Raw genomic sequence first — 12,338 nt, 5'->3', positions numbered from 1 at the left:
CAGTTCTTTGCCTTGAAGGTGGGAACGCACCTGTGCAAGCGGCAGAGCTACCTGGGATGGTGCATAAAGGCTTATAGTGGGTGGAGAAGGGTCAGCAATGACCCTTTCTTCCCTCCCACCCCACCCCTCCCCATCTCCCAGCTTGCTCCTGCAGATCTGGGCAGCCCAGCCAAAGCAGGTACCTCTCTGGTGCTTCCATAACGTTCTGAACCTCATGGCAGTGAGAACATCTCATTAAAGAGTTGGTTTAGTTGCTGGCCTTCCCCTAGTCTGTGAGACCGCGTGGATTCCCCAGAGAAGATAAATAAGGGTTGAACAGATGGATAGATGGGTGAGTGGGTGCATGCGCGAGTGTCTGCATTCCTCCCTCAACATTCTCCCCAATCAGTGGGTCAATGATCTTCAGCCTGGTCAGGCTCCGGAGCAGCCGCTTCAGGCCAGGGTCCCTTCCCCAGGGCCCCGCCCCGGCCGCCCCCACCTTTCCGTGCTGCTCCGCCCCGTCGCCCCCTTCCCCGTGGCCCCACCCCGCGCAGGTCCCGACTCCCGCCGCACCTCCTCCGGCTCTGCAGTGGCGGCGGGGAGACGAGTCGGAGCGCCAGCGGGGCCGGAGCCAAACCGGGGTCGCGGCAGAAGCGGGGACCCTCGGAGGCGGGGCCAGGGGGACTGCGATGGGCGTGGAGATCGAGACCATCTCCCCAGGAGACGGTACCGGGCGGCGGAGCCGGGGGAGAGGAGGGGTCTCGGGGGTGAGGAGGACGAGGGGCGGGGGTCTGATTCGGAGGTGGCGCGGAGGATGCCCGAAGAGAGGGGCGGGCGTAGGATGGGGGCGGCGGCAGGAGACCCCAGACGGAATCGCTGGAGGTCTAGGAGACGATCCTCCGCCCTCCCCTCCGCGTCGGCTTACCTAGGGGAACGGAGGCGGCGGCCAGGAGGTGGGGGTCTGCGGCTCGCCACCGCCCCGGGGGCCGCGGGCTGCCGCTGCGGCGGCTGGAACCGCTCAGTTATCCGCTACCGCTGATTTCCCAGGGCCAGGTTTTACCTCCGCTTTCCCTGCACTGCTATGTGAGCTCAAGAAACACAGGAAAGGACATGCTTTGGGGGTCTCTTCTGCTCGGGACCACCCCCTTCTAACGCGCCCCCCGCTAGGCTGGAGGTCGGGCGGCCGCCTGCGGGCTGGGCGATGAGACTCGGTGGGGATCGAGATAGTCTAGGAAAGGAGCTGCGTTCCCCCCGCCTCTGCATCTCGTTTTATCCTCCCCGCCCAACTCATCCTCTCTGGCCATCCTGTCCACTTCACTCTCATCATGGCTTTCAGTATCGTCTGCAAACCGATGGCCTTCAAACTTAAGCCTCCAGCCCAGACCTCTGAGCTGAGTTCCGGGTGGTCCATCTGTCCTACTGCTGCTCAACCTCTACCTGGACGTGCCACCGATACCTCAGTCAGCAAGTCCCAAACAGAACTCTGTGTTCCCGGTTCCCTGCCTCCAGGACTGGCACCACTCATTTCCCAAGCCAGACACCCCAGGCGTCACCCTTGTATAATTGGGTGTGGGTGTGCAAGGAATAGCTATGTCTTTATTTGTTAAACAGAACTTAATTCAGACTGGAGCCCCTATTTCTGCAGGATTTGACAGGCAAACTTCACGTCAGAGATTACTGACACTCCCCGCCCCCGCCCCCGGAAATTACTTCCAGACCACTCCTTATAGAAAGGCAGCGGTCCCTAGAAGCCCCAGCACCACACAGGATCATCCGTAGGGTACAGCTTCTTTGCCCACGCTGGCAACCATGGTGCTGAGTCCGGAAACATATCCCTGAGAACTTGTCACCCTCCCAGGGAACTGCCATACAGGTCTGAGGGGGCGGTGGGGGGTAATGGAGATCTCTTCTCTTTTCTCTGGCTCAAAGAAGCCTTTAGAATTTTCTCTCCTATTTTTCCCTCCCTGGCCAGGGACAAGGGGCGTTTCCCCTTGAGGAGGATTCGATTTTTAGCGAAAGTCTGGAGGAGCTGTGGCCTTCTGCTTTCTGCCTGGTTTAAACCCCTGAGTCAGGGAAGCACAAAAAGGTCAGACAACTGTGCTGTAACCCAGGAGAGCAATATGCAGGTGAATATGTCAACACGTACGCTGCCGGGGTGGGGACACCTGTCTTGGTCACGCCCCACACCAAGTCCTGTCCAGTCCTGCTGAATCTCTCCAGGCACCATCCCCTGCCTTTTTTCAGGCCCCCATCATCTCTCACCTGGCTTTCTGCACAGCCTCTAGTCTGGTCTCCCCACCTCACCTTCACTCATATTCACAGCCTGAGGACTCTTTCAAATGCCTTTTTGACCATGTCCCTCCCCAGGCGTCAACTATTTTAATGAGTCTTTCATCTCCTTCTCCAGGCAGATGGTGACGTCACCTATTTCCTAACTTCCACACTACATCCTCATCTCTCACTTCCAGTCCCTACCCCCACTACCAACGTTTTCTTCAGCTTTAGCAAGCTGCCTGTAAGTGGTTAAACTCACCAGTCATTCAGCAAATATTTATTGAACATGTACTGCGTGCTGGGCCCTAAGGTTACAGCAGTGAATCAGACAGGGCTCCCACTATGCTTGACTCTAGGCCTTTGAACATGTTGTTCACTGTTCCCACATTATCTCCCTTTACTTCCTTTGGCAAGCTACTCATCTTTCAAGACCCTGGTTTCACCATGATCTCCTCTCTCATGCTGTCCCTGACACCCACAGGTAGTTGCTCCCTCCTGCAGGTTCCCATGGAGTCCCCTAAGTGTTGGCTCAGTTGTTAGCCCTCCCAAGGCACTGTTATCCAGCCCCAGGGCTTTAAATTCCACCCAGATTTATACCTCCAGTGCAGACTCTCTATCTGCCTATTTGCAGTGTAAACTCAGATGTCTAATAGGCATCTCAAGATTGCCCCCCGCACAAAGCTGTTCCTTCCATCTCAGGAATTCACTCCACCATCCAACCAGGCACCTAAACTAGAAACCCACGCATTGTGCTTGATTTCTTCTCTCTCATTCTGGACCCCGTGTCCACTCCATTAGCATACCCTGTCAGCTCCACTTCCAAAATATATCTCCAATCTCGTTTGCTCTCTTCTCTGCTGCCACCACGTTAATTCAAACCATCATTGATTTCCTGTCTGGAATACTGCAACAGGCGCCTGGCTGTCCACCCTCCACACAGCAGCCAGAGTGATCTTATAAAATCTTAATTCAGATTATGTCATTCTCACTTAAAACTCTCCAGTGGCTTCCTATTGCACTTAGAATTAAATCCAGTTCTGCAAGGCCCGGCATGGTCCTCTCTTTCCCACTCATCTGCTCTTCCTTCCCTTCTTTCCAGTCAGCTGGCCCCCCTTCTAGTCTACAAATGCACTGATCCTTTCCTGCCTCATGGTTTGTGCGCTTGCTGCTCCCTCTTCCTGCAGTGCTTTCCCCAGCATTTTGCATGTTCTTCAAGTCTCAGCTCAAATGAGAAGCCATCCTGGACCACCCTTTCTAAAATGGCTTGTCCCACGGTATCTCTCTTTAATTCACCTTTAGAGAATTTATCATAACTCATAATTATCTTGTTTATTTGAGGATCCTTTGTCTCCGTCCATAAGAATGTAAACTCCCAAAGAGTAGGGATTTTGTCTGTATGGTTCACTGCTGTACCCCTCAGTAAGGCCCAGGCCTCGCACATAGAGGGTATTCCGTAAATATTTGTGAATGCTTGTGTTTATTCAGCCTTGATCCCAGACATCACCCTGCATTAGAATCTACCATTTATGTGTCTGTTTCCCTAACAATGTATGAATTCATACATTGCTCTGTGTTTCTGGCGCATAGTAGGCTGTCAGTGAATGTTTGTGGAATGGATGAAGGAAAGTAAAAGGAGCAATTAAACAACGGAAGAGAAATCAGGAGAGAGTGGAGTCGAGGCACCCAAGGGAATAAAGTTGAAATCAAGTCCAGAGAGGTGAAGTGACTAATCTGGCTCCTGCAAGGCACAGAGCCGGAACTAGAGCCATGGGCATCTCCCTGGTATGGAGGGGATGTAGGCCAGGGCTCTTGGTCATAATCACACCTGAATGCCCAGGTGCCTTTTTCTAACACCTTACTCACTCATCTGCCCTCATGTCTCCTTGCAGGAAGGACATTTCCCAAGAAGGGTCAGACGTGTGTGGTGCACTACACAGGTAGGCCTTGCTCCCTTAACCTTCATCAGACCTCCTCCTCCCGAGGTAGGTGCTCCTCTGATCCTCCTCTGCAGAGGTATCTGCTCCCCCAGATCAGGCCCAAAGCCCAAGGCAGCCAAGTCTCCCTGGAACCCAGCTCTCCCCCACTTCTCCCAGCCAGCCTTGTGGGAATGAGAAAAGGGGCTTACAAGGTTAACCCCTTCCCACTTATACCAGCAAGAGTCATCGGCGGTGCCAGCCTCTAATGAGTCAAGTCCCTCCATTCCTTTTCCCTCTGTTGTGGGCAGAGTGAAGCCCTGGCCCTCCTGGTTGTGTCTGATACTTGGAAATCCCTTCTTGCAGCTCTGAGAGCCCTGACCCTCCCTGTAGAATCCCTTTTGATCCTCCAGTATTATTAGAAAAGAGGAGACTGCCTTCCTCAGACCTTCCTTTCTGTTTTCAGAAACAGACTATTCCATTCAGCCTACTGTTATCGAGCACCTACTGTACACAAGGTGCCATGCTGGGCACTCGGGGCACAAAGATAAAAAAGTATTCCTACCTTCTTTGGGGCTGTGGGGGCTTGGGGCAGGCAGACACGTCATCCAGAGGCTCTGGTGCAGTAAGGGGTGGGGCGACAGCAGTGCTTATCTCAGTGCTGTGGGAGCCGGAGGGCCCCGCATCTCTGCCAGTCCCTCTTGGATGATCTGTATTGGAAGGCCAGGTATTGGAAGGGCTGAGGAATATTCTAGATGGAGTTCCTGAGGACTGCTGGCCGGAAGATCACGAGCAGGTGTTTTTCCCAAAGCGGGGTGAGTGCTCTGCCTTGTGACCTGCTTCCCAATGTGGCAACCTGGTGACAGCCACTTAGCAGACAGTGAGGCCAGTTTCAATCCTAGGGCATATTGAGATGGGGCCATTTTTAGCAGTTTGGGCCGGTGTGAAGTGCCAGGTTAATTCTAGGCAGAGAGTGTGGGTATTTCTCCACTGCTGTGTTGCCAGTCACTGACGTCAGCTGGCTGGTGCTGTTTTATCTCCCGGTGATGTGGCCTAATTACCTTGAGCCTTCTGGGGCCTCTGACCTGGGTAATTGATTTATCTGTTGTACATGTGGCAGACAGATCTATACTTATCAAGTTACTGAAACCACAATATCCTTTTGCAAAGACTTTGCACAATACATACAAAGAAGAGGCAACATGCATTAAACACTGACACCAGCCCTGAGTGGCTCTGTCTCATCAAACACAACAGGCGACTTTATGGGACTTTTTGGTAAACTTTTTTATTAAATATAAATACAGTAGAGAACTTAAACCTAAGATGTACAGCTCCATGAAATTTTTCAAAGTGATTGCACGTAGGTAACCACCCCCCAGCTTCACATCGACATTTCCAGCATCCCCAGGAGTCCGCCTCTTGCCTTCTCCCAGTCATTACACGTTCGTAAAGATAAGCAGTGTTCTGACTTTTGTCTCCAGGGATTGCTTTTGCCTGTTTTTGAATGTCCTATAAATGGAATCACAGAACATGTACTCTTTTGTGTTTGGCTTATTTCACTCAATATTATGTCTGTGAGATTTATCCAGAGTAGTTTGTTCTTTTTCATTCCTGTACAGTTCATTGTATGACTATACTACGATGTATCCTTTCTATAGTTGATGAGCATTTGGGTTGTTTATAGTTTTGGGTCATCATGAACAGCGTTGCTTTGCAGTCTTGTAGATGTCTTTTGGTGCACATCTATACACATTTCGGCTGGTATGTACGGGAAGTGGAATTGCTAGGGCACAGGGTTCCATCTGCTCAGATTTAGCAGATACTGCAAATAAATAGGTTACTAAAGTGCCAGTCCCCACTTCCACCAGCAATGTCGGAGGGTTCCACTTCTCCTACTTCCTCATCAACACTGGTATTACTAGGTTTTGTTTTGTTTGGGGCCCATTCTGGGTGCCCAATGGCATCTCATTGTGGTTTTGACTTGCATTGCCCTGATGACTGACAAAGTTGAGTAGCTTTTTATGTGCCCTTTGGCCATTTGGATCATTTGAAAAAAATTTTGTCCATTAAAAAAAAATTAGGTTGTCTTTTTCTCTTGATGTATAGAAATTCTTTATGTATTCTGGATATGAGTGTTTTGTTCATGATACCTGTTTCAAACATCTCCCATGCCATGCCTTTTTACTCTTCTATTGGCATATTTTGAAAAGAAGGTCTTAATTTTCATTAAGTCCCACATATCATTTTCCTTTGTAGTTGGTACTTTTTGTGTTCAGTTCAGAGAACTTTGTCTATCCTTAGGTTATGAAGATATTCTTCTATTTATTACCTCGTAGAAACTTTATTATTTTATCTTGCATATTTAGGTCTATGATTCATCAGGAATTGATTATTGTGTGTGGGTGAAGTAGGGGGTCAGTGTTCATTTTTTCCCCATATGGATTTACAGTTGATCCAGCAACACTAATCCTAAAAACCATGCTTTATCCTCTGTACTGCAGTGGCACCTTTGTCAAACCCAGTATCATACACACGTGGGTGTTTCTGGATTGCATAGTTTTGGCTGAACATGTAGCAGCAGATAATTGTGTATGAATTGAAGTAGATTAAGTCATATGAAACCTGAAGAAATTGGGGAATGAGAAAGTCAGTCTTTAAATGGAGTGTGTGAATGTATATGTGTGCCTATCCACATATGTCTGTGTGACTCTATGTGGATCTGTGTATCTAAGTGTTTTCTTCGCATCTGTTTGGCCATCAGGGTTTTTCTTCAGAGTACGTGTGCTAAGTGCCTGTGAGTATGCATGAGTTTGTATATGATCTCCTTAGTGTCCATCTGTATAGCTATAAGGTTTCATCCTTTGCCTGATTTAGTACCCAGGGCAAGAGCCCAATTTATCCTACCCAGAAAATAAGTGATGACTGTCCGCTGTATACATTTAAGTTGTAGGAATTTGGAAGAATCACAGATGCCCGACACTGGCCCAGACCTCTCATGTTAAACATGGCAAGTCCCTGAGAAGGGAAACGATTTGCCTAACTTCACACAAGGAGTTAGTGCCAGAGTGAAGGCAGAATCTTATTTTACTGTAAGACCCAGTCTTATATTAATTTTTGCTCCAAAAGAAGCATTAGAGCTGATGGTCTGGCTAGGTCTTATTTTCAGGGAAACATGGTAGGAAACAGCTCTTGGGCCTCAGGCAGCTGGACTGAGACAACACATGTACATCAGGGATGACCAGGCATCTACAGCTGGAGGGACGCCCCAACTGCTGAAGACAGCAAGCACGTGCGGTATTCCGGGCTCAAACAGCCTTGTTTGTATGAGGTCTGGAGGCCGCCACTGATGGGCTGAGTCACCTCGCACTGTTCCTTTGGGTTTTGCATGTTGGGGGAACCTTGGGAAAACCAGGTGAGGATTCAACCAGAAGAGAAAATGCCTGGGGGAACATCTTCAGGATGAGGAAGTGGCCCCAAAGTAGTTGTAAAGTGCAGAGGTGTTTGAGAAAAGTGTGACCAGAATAGGACAGGGGAGGGGAAAGGGCAGGAAGGGGAGAACAGAGGGCTGGCAACAGCCCAATCGTGAAGCGCCTGTATGCCATGTAGGCATTTAGGTTTTGCCATGGGGAGCTACTGAAGTGTGCAAACAAGGGAGTAATATCAGATGTGTGTTAAAAAAAGGAGAAAACAGGTGATCCCAAACATATAGAGGACTTGGTGATAAGCTTTACGTGGGGTAAGACAGAAGGAAGAGTCCAGGTTTCTTGTTTGGGCAACAGGACGGACGGGGAAGATGGGAAGAGGAGGTTTGTGCAGAATAGGAATTCCTTCTTAGACATTTGAAACCTGAGTTGACTCATGAGCACAGCTCTTTTCGACTTTATTCTTGCTTTCCTAGGAATGCTCCAAAATGGGAAGAAATTTGATTCCTCCAGAGACAGAAACAAACCTTTCAAGTTCAGAATTGGCAAACAGGAAGTCATCAAGGGTTTTGAAGAGGGCGCAGCCCAGGTAGGATGAGGACCCTGGGCTCGGCAGTGCCCCCCACCGCCACACACCACTACTGCTTTGCCTCTGCTGCCAGGGCTGGCAATGCCCTCTAGTTTCAGTCCTGGCTTTGTGTCCCCACCCTGTGTGTTGCTAGCATGACTCCTTTATCACTGGGGGTTCTCATCCCAAGCATATCCCCCAGGCTTGCTCACAATTAGCTGTGGAGGCCTGTGAACTACCAGCTGTCCAGGACTGAGGCAGCAGAACAGTGCGGGGGGGTGGGCCAAGTTTTTTTATTGTTTTTTAAACTTAAAAAATTTAGATTTGCAAAAATATTGCAGAAATACTAGAGTTGCCATATGCTCTTTACCCACCTCCCCCAAATGTTAACATTTGACATAATCATGATCAAAACCAGGATATTAACATTGATACAATACTATTAACCAATCTATTCAAATTTTCGAGTGAGTTATTCAAAATTTTAAATCCCTTTTTTCAAATTTCACCAGCTGTTTCACCAACGCCCAGCCTGTTCTTGGTGACCAGTCATGAGTCCTTATTCAAGCTCTCTTCCTTGGTCGGTGGTCAGATGATGGGCCCTGAGAGCAGTTCTCTTACCTGCCTCCATCTGGCTGTGGCCTCTAACCTCTAACCTCTCTGATGAACTGGTTCTGTCACCTACTTGAGTGTGCGTGTGCCCTTTCATACCCTCTATAGGCTTCTTTGGAAGAGAGTGAGGAACAATTATGGACAAATAGAAGTGTCCGGGTCATACACTAACCAGCAGTGTTTGTGGATGAATGAGATTACTTTGTGGAAGTGACTGTCCCCATCAAGTTTCTGCTATTCTGAGGCAGAATCTGCATGTGTTACAGCTCATGGCACAACTTCAATGTACCACATATAGAAATTCATCTCAGATCTTCAGTTACTATGAGGATGGTTTGGGAAAATGCCATAGTTATCTTACCTTTTTCTTTTAAATCAAGCTGGGTCCTCTTTCTCCTCTCCCCATCTGCCCCCATCCCTGCTAGATGAGCTTGGGGCAGAGGGCGAAGCTGACCTGCACCCCCGATGTGGCGTACGGAGCCACGGGCCACCCCGGTGTCATCCCAGCCAATGCCACCCTCATCTTTGACGTGGAGCTGCTCAACTTAGAGTGAAGGCAGGAAGGAAGTCGAGGTGACCGGACAAGGCTGCTGCCCACCCTCCTGGCCTGCCCCGCCACTGGGATGGCTCCGCCTGCTCGGGGCTCCTGATCAGTGCGCTTACCTCACTGCCCCATGGCGCGATCCCTTCTCTCTGCCTAAGTCGCTCTGTATGTGTTCATTGTTCACGCGTATCTTTGCTTGAGGACACTTCAGTTGCGCAGATGGAAACATTTCAGGTTGTGCATTTTGCGTGATGCATGTAGTAGGCATTCCTGAACACAGAACACAGATTTCTCGTTTGCACAATCTACACTGCCTTACCTTCACCTAAGCCAGACACACAAGGTGCTCAGACATGAAATGTACGTGCTGTACACAGAGGGACTTGAGCCAGTTACCTTCGCTGTCACTTTCTCTCTTAGAAATTGTTGGCTGCTGAGTTCCAAGATGTCCTCTTTGGAAATGATGTGTAAAATAAAGGCTCTGTGCTTGACAAAGTCCTGTCCATCCTTATTGTAGGTAAGAAGGGCTTGAAGGGCCACATAAGCCAGTTGCTCTATGGGAAAAGAGTGGAAAGGAGCCTTCCAAGTGGCCAGAAGAGTGATAATAAATGTAACAGCTACAAGGGATTGTACATGCTGGGCCTTATTCTATAGATTTTTATACAAAATTACTACCAATCCTTTAAGCAGCCCTATACAGTAGGTATTACTTGCCATGCATTTCACAGCTCAGAATTCTCCCCTGACGAACTAAAAGGAATATATTGTGTTCAAATCCTGTAGCTTAGCAATCAAATGTGGGATTTGAGCACTTTGTGATCTTACAATCTCTACTTGTTTGGACTGACAGGGATCTGCTCTCCTCACCTGGATGGAAAAGAACACTGTGCGTCTCAACAAATGAAGGTATGGTCGGCCTGCGAGCCACACACTAACTCGCACTGGGACGTCACTTTAAAAAGAATGTGATTCTCAACTTCTTTTCACATTAACTGCTGCGTTTCATCTAGATTCGCTCTTATATTGGGGAATTCCTTCTGAGAAGAATGCATCAGTCTGAACTTGTTTCTACTGTTCAATTTCACTGACATTTACAGTAAATCATGAGAATTCCCAGTTAGGTTTTAAAACCACCCCACGTATTGGTGTGGGTTTGTGTTCATCAGAGGAACCTAGGACAACGTGGCTAAGAGTTTTCTTTTAGCTGGCCTAGATGAGAAAAGCTTTTAGCCAGTCAGGGTTATTCTGGCAGCGATGTCTTGAAGTTGCTAAGATTGAGGAGGGGCTGGTAACGGTACTGTTAGTTTCCTTCACAGACTCACTGATACGTGTCACATGATGTCATACATATGGTACGAGGCCACATCATCTTGGCTACTTCATCTATCCCTTTTGTCTCCAGGAAGTCGTGGTGTATTCCTCTGTTGAGGATTGAGGAGTTAAGAGGCAGTGCTTTAAGATGGAGAGACTAATGAGAAAGGGGCTGCCTTGGCTTTAATCACCCAGTCCCTGGGCTCACTTCTGCTGTGGGACTAGACCAGCCAGAGGGTGCTGCACTCACTCCTTTCTGGGGTGTTTCCTTCAGAAAGTCTTAGCTCCCAGCTTTCCTTGATGATACAAATGTCTATGACAATTTATCAGAACTCAGCCTGTACAAAAGACATCTCATGTTTTCCACTGTGACACCAATAGGACAACTAAAGATGGCACCAAGGACCACTGCAGGTATCCATTGTGGAGTCATATAAAAGATCTTAGAGTATTTATAGCCCAGGCGGTAAAAGGAGACAGCCAGCAGGTGAACCAAAACAAACCAAAAAATGCAAATACCTACTGGCTAGCACCTGGAGAGGATATGCTAGGCTTTGCAGGCCCTGCTTTACTGGAGCTCTTAAGACGATGCAGAAAATCATGATTCAAAATGCTGACAAGTTTGGACATTGTCCTGTGAGAGCCACTGAAAGTTGTTCAGCAGGAGAGTGATGATGAGATCTGTGTCATTTCAGTCATTTTCCAACTTTCAGTCAATACGTGCTCTAGTCATAGAAGAGCTTTCTTAGAAACTCAAAATTTAACATACAAGAATGTAAAGCAGCTCTGGCACACATGTATGCACATACGTGTGCATGGAAACAATCAACCCTTGCACGCTTAAAAGCAGTTTGAAGAACTGAGCCTTGGATACCCGATACAGAGAACCAACTGTAACGATAGCCTCAGCGTCTTGGCCCACACTGCCCTGGCAAACTAGGTACTCAATATTTGTCCACTGAATTCAAGTTCTTACAACTTCACAGGAACAGGCTACAAAAGTGTCAAACAGAGGAAATTTTTTAAACTCTTTAACTTTAGGTTGTGAAATTCAGCTAACAGATACATTAATCTAAATGATGGACCGGCCATAACTGTCAATAGTAGGAATTTCGCCTTGTTATTACCTTAAAACAACTATATTACAGGGAAGCTGGTCTGCCACTTAGACAAACCACATTGGAAGTCTAATTTGTTTTCCCCTCACAAAAGTTTTTTAGAAAATTCTTTTTACGTTTGTAAATACCAAAAGGCACATCACACACTACAAAAGTTAATGAGGAATTCATAAAAGCACGCACAAGAAAATTACAACTGTGGTTCCTTTGTCATCTGCCTGTCCTTCTTAAAAATGACTCTTTCTAACTCTTACAGTGCTTTCAAAAAGCACTCAGACATAATAAAACAATTATTTCTTCATTTTCAATAGTAGGCTTTGAGAAGACAGTACAAAAAGTATAAAATAGCCCATTTTCTTAAAGTAATGATAGATTTCAAAGCTAAATGCATTTAAAAGTAGAGTAGATACTCTTTGCCCATTTAAATGATTCAGTCTTTGTAATCTTCAAGTTGGTCTTGAGTTATAGTTATATATAAAACAATTAGTCCATATTTTTCCATTTGGTCCATGCTTAAACTATAAAAAGAAAATTAAAGCTATCTCCTCCAAGCTGCCAAGCTATGATGAATGTGGTAATAATCATACTATTTCC

The 12,338-nt window shown here is 47.5% G+C and overlaps 1 protein-coding gene across 2 annotated transcripts; it reads left to right on the top strand.

The window, feature by feature from the left end:
• The first annotated feature begins 398 nt into the window (after positions 1 to 398).
• On the top strand, positions 399 to 12,216 carry FKBP1B (FKBP prolyl isomerase 1B). Of its 2 annotated transcripts, none has more exons than XM_033124807.1 (4): positions 399 to 705; positions 4,143 to 4,190; positions 8,068 to 8,180; positions 9,152 to 9,810. In XM_033124807.1, the coding sequence occupies exons 1-4, from the start codon at positions 669 to 671 to the stop codon at positions 9,194 to 9,196; spliced, it is 243 nt and encodes an 80-aa protein (XP_032980698.1). In that variant the 5' UTR covers positions 399 to 668; the 3' UTR covers positions 9,197 to 9,810. The 2 variants fall into 2 exon arrangements, with proteins under 2 accessions (XP_032980698.1, XP_032980697.1); XM_033124806.1 differs by having other exon boundaries at positions 411 to 705; positions 9,197 to 12,216.
• The last annotated feature ends 122 nt before the right edge of the window (positions 12,217 to 12,338 follow it).

This window comes from Rhinolophus ferrumequinum, chromosome 13 (assembly GCF_004115265.2).
Source record: "Rhinolophus ferrumequinum isolate MPI-CBG mRhiFer1 chromosome 13, mRhiFer1_v1.p, whole genome shotgun sequence".
Taxonomy (NCBI): domain Eukaryota; kingdom Metazoa; phylum Chordata; class Mammalia; order Chiroptera; family Rhinolophidae; genus Rhinolophus; species Rhinolophus ferrumequinum.
This window is presented reverse-complemented; position numbering and strand designations above follow the sequence as displayed.

Excerpts from the sequence above, each read along its gene's own strand:
- FKBP1B (XM_033124806.1), top strand. The coding sequence starts at position 669 with ATGGGCGTGGAGATCGAGACCATCTCCCCAGGAGACG. Across the intron at positions 4,191-8,067 it reads GTGTGTGGTGCACTACACAG|GAATGCTCCAAAATGGGAAG; the intron begins GTAGGCCTTGCT and ends TTGCTTTCCTAG. Across the intron at positions 8,181-9,196 it reads TTGAAGAGGGCGCAGCCCAG|ATGAGCTTGGGGCAGAGGGC; the intron begins GTAGGATGAGGA and ends CATCCCTGCTAG.